At 32.9% G+C, this 14786-nt stretch overlaps 1 protein-coding gene across 6 annotated transcripts in view; it reads right to left on the reverse strand.

Annotated features, from left to right (window-relative positions):
- LOC118196962 (semaphorin-2A-like) overlaps positions 1–14786 on the reverse strand; it is a 745632-nt gene that overhangs the window by 562378 nt on the left and 168468 nt on the right. For 4 of the 6 annotated variants that reach the window (XM_085810484.1, XM_085810482.1, XM_085810486.1 and 1 more), the window contains one exon: positions 4419–4810. In XM_085810484.1, the coding sequence (XP_085666610.1) occupies positions 4419–4554 (136 nt within the window). In that variant the 5' untranslated portion in view covers positions 4555–4810. Of the gene's footprint in view, positions 1–4418; positions 4811–14786 lie in introns of those variants that run through there. The other 2 variants (XM_085810487.1, XM_085810488.1) reach the window with 2 other exon arrangements.

The raw sequence follows: 14786 nt of genomic DNA on the forward strand, positions 1-14786 counted from the left end.
TTTTAAAGCAGAATAATTACGAATTAAATCACTTTTGTGACATGGTTTTCCCGCCCAAACAAAAAATACTAATTTTTAGGTTCACTATTTTGCTTTTGGGATAGAAGAAATATTCGTTCAAAGCATTTAAAATTTTTTATATTACTTTCGGAAATCGCAAATCTTGCTATATTTTTGTAAGATGCAGAATGTACATAAAAGGTTATCCCTTAAAAATAATAAATAAATAAAAACTTTAACTTAAGATTGCATTAAAATATTTAAGAATAAAATTTAAACAAGAGGACCAATACAAATAAGTATCATAACCGAAAATAAACTCCACAAACATTCAAAAGAAAAGGTATATTCCAACTAAATTTAGATTAGCCTGAAAGTTGCAGTCAACTAATTTATTAAAGAACTTACACCCTGAAAAATAAAGTACAGTAGCTAATTTTGTCGCACATTCAAATTTCCTAATTAAATAATATAAGACTTACCATATGAAAAGAAACGAAAAAGATCGATTAGCAAGGTTGAAACTTCAACTAACAACGCATTTTGGTTTTCTCTTTCCCTGATTTAAACAAAAAGTTTCTTCAAAGCGAGAGTTAACTACCCATGTAGGAAATTTGCCAACAATAACTTTTTTAAATATATCGATATTTTTATTTCCTTTAAACAAAATTTATTTAGTATAGGAATAATTTTTATACATTAAATAAACTCTTAAAAATAATTAATTAAACCATAAAAATTGAGTCGCTCATTTTCGAAATAATGAAACCGAAAACCGTATACTGAAACAGAAAATCGATATCGTCCGCGCTGGTGTGGAGAAACACATATGATATGATAAACACACATTCCAGAACATCTGAAAAGTCGTATTTTTATTTCGACAATAAATTGCAGATTTTTATAATAAGTGGGACAAAAAAAATCAGACAGCTAAAAAAAGACACATCGAATAGCAAAACATAAAACAATTAATGCTTATGCTCCTCGCATTTATGAAAAAATGGCAGCACCTATAGCCACCAAATTTTAAAATTTAAAGAACTCTTGATTAAAAACTCAGCGATACAAAAGGTTTGTGTTGCCACTCGGAAAAGCGTTAAATATTCTTGTTTCAAATTTAATCAGAAAACTCAGCGATATAAAAGAAGTGTGTTGCCATTTAACGCAATTCATCTATCTTTCGAACTTAATCAACAATTTACTCAGTTATTAATTAGCAAACTTAGCGATTTAAAGGCAATAAATACAAATTCATTTCAATCATTATTAATTGGATCCGGAAATTGCATTCGATGAATTTATAAAATCACTCCACTTTTTATAGAAACTATATTTTTGAGGAATGAACACCGCATGGAACTATAATTATTTAAATATGAACTTACTCTTATCATTAGCATAATATTATTATTTACTTACATAATTAAAATCGATAAAACTAAATAAAAAAAGCACTTAATAATATTTCATGTGTGAATTCTAAAGTATTAATAAATGTACTAAGCAGCACTAAATGCGATAAAGTGTGTTAAGTAGTATTAAAAACAACTTCTCAGTAGTTCTTTTGAGTCAATTATACTTGTACCTTCTCAAGTTATAGAAATCGGTAAATTAGTTAAAAGAAGTGGTAAGCAGTATATTTTGCTTTAAGATATCTTCAAATTGTAAATTACAAATACATAACAATATGATAAATATGACTAATAGTACTATGGATGTACATAAAATTCAAGAATTTAATTTGAGATTTCTGATAACGTTTAATCTATACCATGCAGTTTTTGAGACATACTGTCTGTCTATGGTAAGAACAGCTCTGGCCAGTTTGTCTGCAGCTGTCTGTTGCCGTAGAAACGAGCCCTAACCCATTTTTCGTAGGGGTGTCTTGAAGACTTACTTCTGAGTTTGCCACCTTGGCGCATTTAAAGATGATTTGGCGATATTCACATTTTGTTTTAGTTTCAAGTAAAATGCTTGTTGACCCTTTGCGTCGACCCCGACATCCAATTTCCGAAAATGAAATTCGATGGCGTAGATAAAGCTTTTGCAGTCAAGAAACGGTCTTTGATTTTGCCGTGTGAGGTACAAGTCGCTAAATTTGCAATCCCTCTAGATGTACAATGAGTAAAAATAAACTTGTAGGGAAATAAATTTAAAAATCCGTGTTTATTTTTGAAGAAAAATTTTAATTTCGACATTTAAAAAAATCATGCTATTATTTTGCTTCTTTTCTGTTTATTTGTTTGCTTGCAAAATCATAGATGACATCTTAGAAATCTACTTGATTGCCCCATTCTCTTTATATAGTATAGACGCACTTCATAAATATAAAATAAATTTAATTTTTATAGTTCTCCCCTCTAGCTGATCTACCGTGAACATTCAAAGCAATTTCTTCAGTCTTTAAATGACGTTCTGCTATGTTTTTATTTCAAAATTTTCTGTTAATTTATTGCTTGTGCTTTAATAATGACTAAAAATTTCATCATTAAATGTATATAGAATCATCTTGAAAGTAAAAGCATTTTTTTACATACCCATGCTCTCAATAAATACTTTTTGCGAACATTTCTTCTTTTCTCATACCTTTAAACTAAACCAAAAGCTGGTTAATTTAATGGCGGAAGGAAGCGAAGGTGAATTAAAATCAAAACTGCTTTTTCCTTAATTACCAGTGGTTTGGGTTGGTTTATATGATTACGGAAAGCCTCCAGGCCTAAGAGGAGGGATGCCTCCATGGAGGGCTTGCTAAGGGAAACTGGCTGTGCGCCCAAAACCGTATCATGTTGCCAAAATTTCTTAAAAGTTAAATTGCTGTCAATCCATGTTTCATCGATGTAAACGATGTGGCGTTCGTTCACTTGCTCTGAGTTTTCTCATTTCGCGTAAATAATTGTTCCTCCAAAATACAATGTGAGGTCTTTCGATAAGATTTTTTTTTTTTTTTTTTTTTTTTTTTCTACGCATTCCAACGAAAATTCATTGAACACAAAACTTTGCACAAAGAGTCTTTTTGCCACGGGAAGTCTAATTTTTGCCTCAAGACAGGCAGTAATTTCCGCACAGATGGCACTTTCTTTTCTTTGATGTAAAAGTCTTGTATTGTCTGCCGTAGAACGCATTTGTCAAAATCGTAAATTTCACATTTATGATTAGCAGGGCTTTTACATTTCTTTCCAAGTGTATTCAGAAGTTTATTTTCACCCATTGTTGATACTTCGCTCTTCAAAACTTAAGGAAGAGGAACTACTAAAGAGTTCGCCGAAACTTCAGAAGCGCAAAATTCTGCGACACTATACACGATTTGACGTGACTGAGACTTTAAAGGTTGACCTTTCTTAAACTGGAAGGGCATTTTAAAAAATTGGCGATTAACAAAGCACTACGAAAATCAAGCTAAATAGAAGCGAATTTGAGCAAATGCTAGCACAAATGATATAACAACGAGAATAAAAAGAGCTAATAGTAATAATATAAGGCTTAAGAAAAGATGCGTGCAGCTGGAATGAAGCCGAGAAGACGAATGATAAACTTCCCTTAAGCCAACAGTCGCCAAAAACAAAATAACAATAAAGCAACCCTTGGTTCGTCCCTATTTGAAATATAGTAGCCCTGTTGCTATAGCGACCGCCACTCGCCAGACACCGTGGCGGGAGCTGTTCTTACCGTAGACAGACAGTATGACCTTCAGAAATGTCCCTTGGTAAAGTTTGTTATCGCATAATCGGATTCATTGACACTCGTCATTGCTGTTACATTGTGCATTGTTGTTCACAAAGGTAAAGATTGTTCACCGCTACTGGGAATACTCAGAAAAATAACCATTTATTGCACATTCCTAAGAGCAATGAACAGTGCCAGAAGACGCAAACGTAATCCATAGGTAGACTGAATTGTTTAAATAGCTGTAAAATGCACAACTGATGTGCATACCCTTTCTCATATAGTAGTAATCCGGGTAGAACATCTACTGCATTAAAAACCAACAGAAATTAATCAAAATCAGCAGAACACACTTTCTTGTTTCATAGCGAGCACATCACAATGATTTCCATGCTTAATCCAGGCACAGAAAGGCATCTTATTGACAATCCAAAGAGTAATTCACAATCGTTCAAGACCCACAGACTTCATAATCCATAATCTATGAGACGAGAGATAGTATGGATAACTGATGACTGCACACTTGATCGATCACCTAGAAACCATCATGAAGTGAAGACATTTGAAATGCAAAGAACTTCAAACTGAAACTGAAAGTGCACGAAAAAAATGCAAAATTTCACTATTTCATATATAATCTCACGAAGCAAAATAATGGTCTTTGCATACAGGGGATCAAGCATTTATGAAAGGAATCCGTGAAAATGAACTATACACACAAAACAACAAGGTAGATAGTGAAAAACACTTACCTGGCGCAACTCGGTGGTCGGGATGAGATACGAAATACGCAGCACCACCAAAACAGGCTGGAAGCAGTAGACACACGATCGCCATCACCGAGGCCCGCAGTGGGGCCGGGTGCCGGCCAGATGCGGCAGCAGCCATAGTTCCAACAGACACGCAGAACACACCGCCGCACTCCACACAGAAAAACGCGGTCTGGGTCTGTTCCTCCGGTTTACCTTCTTTCTTCTTTTTCTTTTATTTTTGCTTTTCGATGAGGTTTTACCACAGCACTCCCCCCTCTCTTCCGACTACCATCGGGCAGAAGGTACCCCAGGGGTGGGCGGGGCCATTTGCCGTGGTGTTCTTCGTCCGAATGTCTCTGGCTGCATGGGTTCCCCGGGGCCGGGCCGGCGGTCTGCAACAAAGAGAAAAACGTGTTCTATCACAAAGCAGAAACGACAGCTCAATTTCGCGTTGGGTGTTTTTGTTTTGCTTTACAGGTTTTTTCCCTCCCTTCTCTGTATTAATTTTAAAAGAAGACCTGGCACGGCAACGGGAGGGTGGAACGCAAATTGCTTATTTTCGACTTGCAATAAAAGTCTCTTATCTTAATTTTATTAATTAAAACCGGAAAATGTTTGAAAGTTGGGCCACCGGTTGCCTTATTAGACTTTTCTTTTTAGCATTATAATTATTTTCTTTTCAGCATCACGAAAGGAGAAAGAGCTTTAATACTTTTTTTAACCATTCACAGCGTCCCCCCTTTTTTTTATTTATTTTAGTTTATTCACCTTTTTTTTCCCCCTCTTTATCACTCGCTTTCTCGAACGCATTAATTTTTTCCCCTGCATATTTGTTCGCCAAAGCTTCTCAAACAATGAATTCTTCACTTAATTGCGCTAAAAATTAAGGTAACACGTCTAGTCAAGATTCAAGAGTTTTGCTCCATCTCAAAGAAAACATTAATAAATAAAAAGCGTTTTGAATGTTAAGGCTAAATTCGAAGAAAGTCCGTCCACTAAGTTTGGATTATAGGGGAGGGGGGGAAAGAAAAAGAAAACTTGCAACATGATCTGTAACACGAAAGGAAGAAAATCAGCTAGAAATATTAATTATTCAACACTGACGAAGCTCATACGCAGGGACTATTTATCAACACCAACAATTAGAAAATACAAATTAAAGGCTTTAATATTAATACTCCGGTATTATGTGCCTAAGCCTCAAGTCACAGAGGTGAAAAAGAAAAAGCTCATTAATTTCAAACAACAAAAGTCAAAACATTATTGGAATTAAAAACCACAATTCTCATTATTACATCACTTTTCTTTTACAAATATAAAAAATAAATAAATAAATAAAAATTCGATTTTTGAACTTAATTTTAATAGTATATTAAAAGTAGCTATTTCTTTTTCTAATTGATATAACAAACTAAAAATAAAAATTCGTTCTGCTTAAGCACATCACTTTAAATTAAGCTTTTAAAAATTCACCCTTTCTATTGTATATATTACATGTATTACAGCAACAAGAATAACAACAACAATGACAACACAGAAAACTGGATAATACTAATAATCAAAAATACACAAAGCAAATTTAAAAAGCAGGAAATTTTTGTATGCCAAGATGATAAATTAGAAATATTTAATATTAATCAAGGTAAAAACGAAAAAATAAAATGAAAGCGTAAACTAAGAGTTACAGAGGGTCTTTACACACTTTTTGAACAATTTCAAGAGCCGTAAAGCGCACTTTTTTAAATGTTAGCTAGCAAGACTTACTAGAAGTCTGTTTCGTGATTTCCGTGACAGAAGGGCTTTTCTTAAAATTTTCAGGAGTGTACATTTCCATTCCTCTTCCACTGCTTTCCACGATTCCTCAATCATGGTAAATTTGCGCTTAGAAGGAGTTTTTTTCAAGACATCAAATGCACAATAGTGCATAGAATAGACCGTAGGTGAAACGTTGACTTTACAAGAATGCGTTGAAAAAGTATGTATGCAATACATGTATCGGTCTTCATTTTTTCACGGGAAAAAATTTTGATCAGTCAGTGTCATCCGTATTCGGATGACGTCCATTTGAGTATTTACGAGGTTAGCTAGTATAGTATGTATTTGAAAAATTATGTTTGAATGATGAAAAAAAGAGTAGAAAATGATTGTTACAGAAACTGATTGTTGAACTAAATTCATTCCATTCAATAAACTGAATTGCACTTTTTTCCGTAGCAGCTTTTCTTTCTTCCTCAGTAATCAATTCTTGTAAAATATGATCAATTTTATCACAAAATTTTTAACCATCCGTCACTACAGAAAATTTTTTTGGAAAAGATGAAATTATTTTTTAATCTAACACGCTTTCTTAGATGCTTTGTTCTTAAGGATAGATTTTGAATTAAATGAATGTCCCAAAGCGTTTCTAGACATTTCGTCTAGTCAGACGGAGATTTTCTTATAAACTGGTGTGGCAATTAATGTGTTAATTATGCATTCACGGTTTCTAAAATTTTTGAACAGCAATGAAATATCTTATGCATCACCGAATGGCAACAACATCTATTTAATCGACAACAAAATTTTAGAAGTATTTATCATCCTTTCTTATTTACATTTAATGAACTTGTCTAATTCATAGACATAGAATGAATCCTAATTTTCTCGAATCTCGCAAACATATATGATTAATAGTAAGAATGGAAAACATAGAGGGAAAAAAAGAAAAAGAAAATTAGTATTTCGTTATAATTTTATTGGTAAAAATCAATCTACTTCACCTCTACATATCATAAAAGGAAGAGTCTGTCTGTCTCTGTGTGCCTTTCGTTCGTGCTGCGCGTACGCTAATACACCGCTATGAAATTTACGTACGCTATGAAATTTGGTACATACGTGCATCTCGAAGGGAGTTTTTCAAAGTTCGAATGAGGTTTTTTATTTTTTTTATTTTTTATTTTATGTTTTTTGATGAAATCGCATCAAATCGATAATTCTCTCTGATTATATCAGCAACAATGGAACGCAGCCATTACTGCTGATATATATCACTGTTGCCGCTCGGAAAAATGATGGCGATAATTCTGTGCAGTTTTTAAATTTAATGTTTCTCTTGGATACCGGACGTTTGTCGAAAGAAGTCTATGGAAAGTTGGTTAATTTATTTATTATAATAATTAATATTTGCATAAAGGGATATTGCGTATTTCATTGTAATTTATTTATAAATCGATCAATCTTTTGATAAAGTTGTTCTGCAGAGTAAAATTTTGTGCAGCTTTTAAATTTAATGTTTGCTATTCGCGTTAGGCCTTTTTCCGGAACATTTAAAAGTCAGACGGAGGCTGGCCGGTGGCTTGGCAAATGCGGTCGAGAGCAGGAGACTGACGTTAATTACAGAAGGAGAAAGTAAACGGCTGTGTCAGGGATCATAAGAGGTGATATATTTAAAAAAAAAAAAGTGTTTTTAGGTCTCATTCAGTATCAGTATATCAGAAATAAATGATGCACATGGTATCAGAATGGAGACAAATTACATAAGATACGAAAAGTTATATTTATTTGTTTATTAACATTTCATTATTACATTGTTTTCGTTCAGGAATTTCCTTCCACCCCCCCCCCCTCTGAGCAATACAAACAGGTACATGTAAGACGGCTGAAAAGCACTGCTATAAACAAATAATCCAACCCAATTCCAGTTGAACAGCGCTTATTAATACTAATTGTTTACGGAAAGCATCCTAGTTTTTGAAAAGCTTCGTATCATCTAACATAAAATTAATTAATTAATCATCTTAAGAATGATTTTGTGTTGAATATGGCAAAACATATGAGGGTTGGCTAGGCATGATTTCATGGAGAATTTTCTGAGGAAAATGGGCTCATATTTACATACCTTAAGATTATAAGTATTGATTAACATTTCCTATAACTACTTCTGATTGAGGCTTTCTAAGAGCAACCCCCTTAATTTTTACTCGCAGCTTTTAATTTTAGACTAAAATATGAGCATAGAATCTACCTTTAAACAATGGGATTTATTTTTAAACACTGTGACATGAGAGTGCCTAGTAATAATAGTTTTAGCGTCACTAAGAATCATTTTCTGGATTCTCATATTGATTTTTTTCCAAAAGATATTAAAAGCTGCAATTGACAAGTATGAACAATGCATAATACATACATATATAACGTAAGCATACCATAAAGAAAAATGAACCCCCAACAAAAGCTGATCGACTGCTATTGAACTCTAAAGAGGGGTTTATCAGAGGGGAAATGGCAATTAAAATCAATTAAAATTGCATTTAATTGATTTTAATTATTTATTTACTGCATCGATTTATTACTTATTGTAATGGATTGGAATATTTGAATATGAATTAGCTGAATATTTAAGAACAATATTATGACTGCGAGAATAGGAAAAAAACATTTTTTGAATATCTGCTTTCTTATAGAATGCAGATGAATTCCATTTTACTCAACGAAAATCAAAATTTAGTAGCTAATTAATCTGTCCTGTATCGACCACTTTAGTTCAGTGATTCGTATTAATGTGCGCTTTTTTTAAAAAAAATTTAAATGCTTCAAGAATAATTAATTAGAAAAAGGCATAATTCTCTTCTTACCCTTAAATTCTTCAATAAAAAAACTACATTTTCAGCTATAACCAAGTGAAATAATTTTCTAAATATAATTCAAAGCATGAAAAATAAGGTACATAAACAGCTTGGAAATGGAACTAGCATTGAGATTCTCTCTAAGAAATATGGTGAAGCTTAACAAAAAGTCTACGAAGTGAAGTAATTCCGTAGAATATTTTCTAACTCTTTATGATTAAATTGCACTCAATTATACTTTATAAACGACATGTAAATACTATTTAATGTATATGTGCGTGTGTGTGGCTCACTAGCGGCTGAGCTGTAAAGTCGTTGAACTCTGGCAGTTCGATCCGGGGTTCGAATCCGGATCGACGGCGATGGCTGTATTGGCGTTTTCGAGGTTTTCCCCACGTGTAACGTGCATAAGAGTCAGTTTTGCTTAGAAAGTTCTCCACGAGGCACCCTTACCCTTAGGCAAATAACCGTCGAATACTTTGCTATAATCAAACAAACCAGACCAAACAATAGATATATAAATAAGTAGCTTAAAAACTGCTATATTTTATGTATACTCAATAAGTAGTATTTCAATATATATAATGATTAAAAGAAAGGAAAAGTCGGATCCTAACTGATTGTATATAATGTAATCCCTATGAAGGCCCTAACAATTCTTTCTCACTTAAAGTCGTAACCCAAAAAGAGAACAAATTAAACTTCAGATACGTATACAATACTGAATCTAATACAAAATATAAAAATAAATTATATATGTACGAAACCTAACTAACTATTTATATTGATATTATGTAAATATACGTATGGTAATGAACATTGTATAATAAAGATATTTTATACCTTATTCTATATTTGGTTCCATTTATATATACCTATACATAGATATATATAATTTAAGGATTCCGTTTAAGGATTATAGTAGTAGTTAATACTACTACATATAAAACACAAAAGTGCATCAATAATGTATTTTTCAGTATTATTTAACTTCATTCTTAGGAATTTTGTGCAGTCTAGTTTGCGTTATTTTATTCATAAGTCTCAAATAAAAACAATTATTGTTTATATGCCATTAGAAAATTAACCAAAAAGCAGCGACCACAATGTAATTGAGAAACAGTCCTTAGCCGTGAAAAGGTTGAAAGCCATTCGGTTATGACTATTATCTCACATACTCAGCTACTTCGCATACATGGAACATAGCATTCGAAATGAAAAACTCAATATTTACTACAAATTCATTCGTGTAACAAATATCTGTCTTTCTACACCTATGGCTTTAAAAAAAGATGTTATCTATCTTACAGTTTTTATCGTTAAGTAATACATTTTCATTGTACAAAATTGCATTCATTCGAAGAATTCAATTTGTATTTTCCTGTGTATACAACTGAAAGTAGAGAAGTTAGATGTTTAAACAACCCCCGCATTTTCTCAAGATCCCTAGCGAGATTGTCCGCTCCTTGTCAGCTCTCCCCCTGAAAAAAGGGATTGTAAATTTATGACCTGACCGCAAATGAGGGTATTTCGGCTGGCCACGTAGCGCCTAATATTACGATAAACCACCCAAAGCATATGCGAAGTACCCGGTAATTTCGATCTTCTGTTCAAGTGAACATCTTAGAGAAGTACTATTCAATACTGATGTTCATTTCAATTCTCAGAAGTATCTGCAGAGATGTTCATATAAGAATGGTGGTCGCCGATAAAGCACTTATTGAAATTTTATTCCATATTTATGCACTATAATTTTATTTTTCATCATGCGGTTTATCCTTAGAAAAGTAAATTCTTAAAAGGATTGAAAATATATTAATTTGTGTATTTTATGTGGAAAAATGGAAAGAAAATCGTTATTTCATTACAGGTTCATAATAGACTGATGCACACAAAACTGTTGATAACTTTATAAAATTTAAAGGATTTAAAGAAACACTTAACAGTTCTGGAACTTTCCCCAAAAGCACTAGTACAGCTCTTTTCGATATCAGAGTACAAGCACTCGTTACGCTTCAAACTACTAGGAACGTTAAACACAACGCACTGCAAAGCGCATCTAATATGAGAAGCTCACACGAATACTCGGAGTTCAGCTCTAAAACCAACAACTAAGAAACAGATACTCTCTCTTGGTTTATAAATTTTTTTCTTGGACGCCGAGAAATGAGAATTTTTCCACTTCTCGATATTACTGGAAGGCATATGAGGGCCGGATATGGTAACAGTTACACGTAGGGATCAATTACACTTATTCAATTACGATACCAATTACAGTTATAAAGGGACTGGAACCAAATGTCGGCAAATGGTCGCCAGGTTTGCCGACTTTTAGCAATTTCTCAACCAATTTGGCGACAAAAATTAGACGCCAAAAGCATCTTCAGCTTGACGATATCTCGCCAATTCAGCAAGATAGCATTTACCACAAAGTTAAATAAACTTGCTCCTGCAATCGTATTTTTTCGGCAGAGCTTCGCCTCTCAAGCATTTCTTGTTAGATTATACAGAAAATACTACGATTTCACATATAATATCGCACAAATTATTCACATATATACAAAATTCGTAATAGTATTTAATTTATTATTTCAGATGTTTAACTTTTGCGATGCATATGGTGTTAATATCTTTTTTTTAGTTTTTACTTGAGGAACATTCAGAAGAGTTGCACAGAATTTCCGCAGAATGCAATTTGAAGAGTACTGACTATTATAAATTTTATTAACCTTTTGACATGCAATGTCGTTTGGGATGTGTAATTTATTATTAATTTTAAGACATATTTTAACGCGTGTATCACGAAAATTTACTAACTCCCACGCAAAATATTTTCTTCTTTTCTCTCTCCTTTTTTCTAATTGTCATATTCGAAAAATTTAAATCAAATTTTCGATAGTCAAAAATCAGTCCAAAAAATATTAATTCGCATTTCAAAGCACATCAACTTTGAATTCTATTCGTAGACAGGAGGTTAAAACTAAAGCTGGCACATGTCTCCCACACAGGAAAAAATCATTTTAAAAACACCAGCTGGAAGAAACACAAGAATCCGACTTGGAGGTTTAACTCATATTTATATTATTATATTTACACTAATATATCTGTATTTTATTCATATTAGTAATTTGTAGAGACATTACGTTCATTTGAAGCTGGAGAAATGAAAAACGAGCAATATCTTAGATGGAACTCGGATCTCTCGAATACGCGCGAGCGTGCTGACCATTACATTACGAAGGTATGTTAAGAAGGCAGGAGAAATACCTTATATACTCCCCCTTTTAGAGGACGAATGGGGATTACAAGACCCAGTTGCCAAATTCTGGCGGTAGAGAATCATCATCCACCACCCTTTTTAGTTCGGCGCCACTTTAGAGAAATTAGGTTATTTCGAAGCAGGAGAGATGAAAAATGAGCAATGCCCTCGCCGGGACTCGAACCACGGACCTCTCGTATACGCGCCGAGTGTGCTGACCACTTTCCATCACGAAGGCATGCTAAGTAGGCGGGAGAAGTACCTTATACTGCTAATTTAAATATTTTCACTTTCTGTATAATTCTATGCATGTGAAACCTTTTCTTTTGGTTTTAAATATGCATGGCTGTATGGCTGTATATTCCTGTATTCTCTAAGACCCTCCGCTAAGATTTCTTTCACATCTATAAATTTACAGAGATTCTGAAACTGAATTTCAGCTCATATCAACAATAAAAAAATACCAATTATTTAAGAAGATTAGAGAATAAATAGAAATAAACAAAAAAGAAAATTAAGTTATAGAACAGAATCTATGCCATCGTAAAAATAATGCTTTAATATATATATATACATTTATAATAAAAAGAAGAACCTTTTTTGCTACTGACTTGCAATAACCTAGTTTGTAATTTTTAATGGTTAAATTCGAAAGGGAAGGGGAAAAAACTGAAAGCTTTCAAGATATATATTACACCTAAACGGCCTCACCCCTCGTCGCCCCCCCCCATTTACACATACAAGAATATTTGGGCTAACGCCACATTGTGCTAAAAATATTTAAAAACAGAATATCTTTAGAATTTCCGACAGTCTCGCGCTGGAGATAAAACTGTTTTATTCTTTACAGTGTTGCCACTGCTTGCTTTGAAACTGTTGAGTTTTTTAACCAAAAATTCGTTAAAGCTTTATAAAATGATGAAATAGACAATAAAACAAATTCCAAATTCTGATTTCCAGGTGCCCATGTTCGGGTGAAGACTCTTTTATTCAAAATTTGATGATTCTAGGTAACGCTTTTTCACAATGCGAGAAATATACATACATTCATGTAAGCTCTTCATTATTTAGTTAATAAATATAATGCAGAGTGATAACATTTGGTGCAACAATTTGAAAAGTGATTCAGTGAAAAATCATGTTTTGAGATTAATAGCCCTTCTGGGCTAATGACCATTTGGGGTGAAAAAAAATTGCTCCAATCCTGTTAAACTTTAATCTCAACCCATACTACACAATTCATATGGAATTCAGATACTACACATTACTTTTTATCATATGAAATTCATTATCTTTAAAACGGCATCAAAGTAAAAGAAAATTTGAGTAGTAGTGTATTCTCAGTACAGTTTGTAAGTTTTCTTCCATCATTGATATTCAGTAAGAATAAGAAAGAAAACTGAATTAATTACGACAAATCGAATTTACATCATCATTAACACAATGTAATATACTGTAGATGAATACGAATTCTACAACAAATTTCACTGCATTAAAAAATGCATATTGCTCTAAAAAGAGAAATTTATTTTTAAATAATTTAAACAGTTATTAGCAAATTTATTCCTTTTAGAAGCCCAAGCATCACTGTTTATTTCTCCACGTTTCTTTCATTTTCTCGGGAGAAATTTTCTCCCCCCACTCCGGTAACAACCCGATCCTAATTAAAATGTCTGAATGCTTACACTGGAACAGAAAAGACTACATTTAAAATTTAGGAAAAAAAAAAGCAATATACTCCAATTTAAGATTATTTTTCCTCCTAATTTTAAATTTGAATGCTTATCCAATAAGAAAACATCACACCAGACATACCGGCTGCAATTCCACTTTGATTACAATCATTTAACCCATGCTTTGGTCACTTCCCACAAGCAGCAATCATAATAACAAACATACCACTTTTACTTGCACCAGTAAATAACAGAAAAATATAATCACTCTAAGTAAATTTTAAAAACAACAACCTCTTACAAGAGCTGTCAAAGACACATTAATAATTACCTCTTCAAGATGTCAAAGAAAACAAGCTTTATTACTATTATTATAAAACTTCACACGCTCGGAAAAAAAAAACCTTTTGTCTGAATCTGTCTCGGAAGCGACGCTTAAATACATTTCGAAGTATAAAACTTGATCACCTGCATACCGCTCTCTTTAAAAGGCCTTTCAGAAATAATCAACGTAAACCTGTTCCAGAATGACGCCTCATATTAACCGATCTCTGGAAGTGAACTGCTGCAATACAAAATAATAAATAACATTATGACAAGATCAAGAACTATAATTAAGTAATCAGACGGAGCCGCAACCCAACGAAAAGGCAGTGAAATCTTCTTTAAACTTTCCAACTTTAAAGCAAGATGTGCACAGTCTTTTTGGTCCTTACTAAAATGCAGCGAGTAACAGTTTTTAATTCAAAGGTAAAGAATTCTACAGTATTGACAATTTAAATGCAATTCATATGTTATAAGGTATTTCTTCCGCCTTTTTAGTGTGGTGGTC

The sequence above is a fragment of the Stegodyphus dumicola genome, chromosome 2 (assembly GCF_044657685.1).
Source record: "Stegodyphus dumicola isolate Sdum_Otavi_A_Nest chromosome 2, ASM4465768v1".
In the NCBI taxonomy this organism is placed as follows: Eukaryota; Metazoa; Arthropoda; class Arachnida; order Araneae; family Eresidae; genus Stegodyphus; species Stegodyphus dumicola.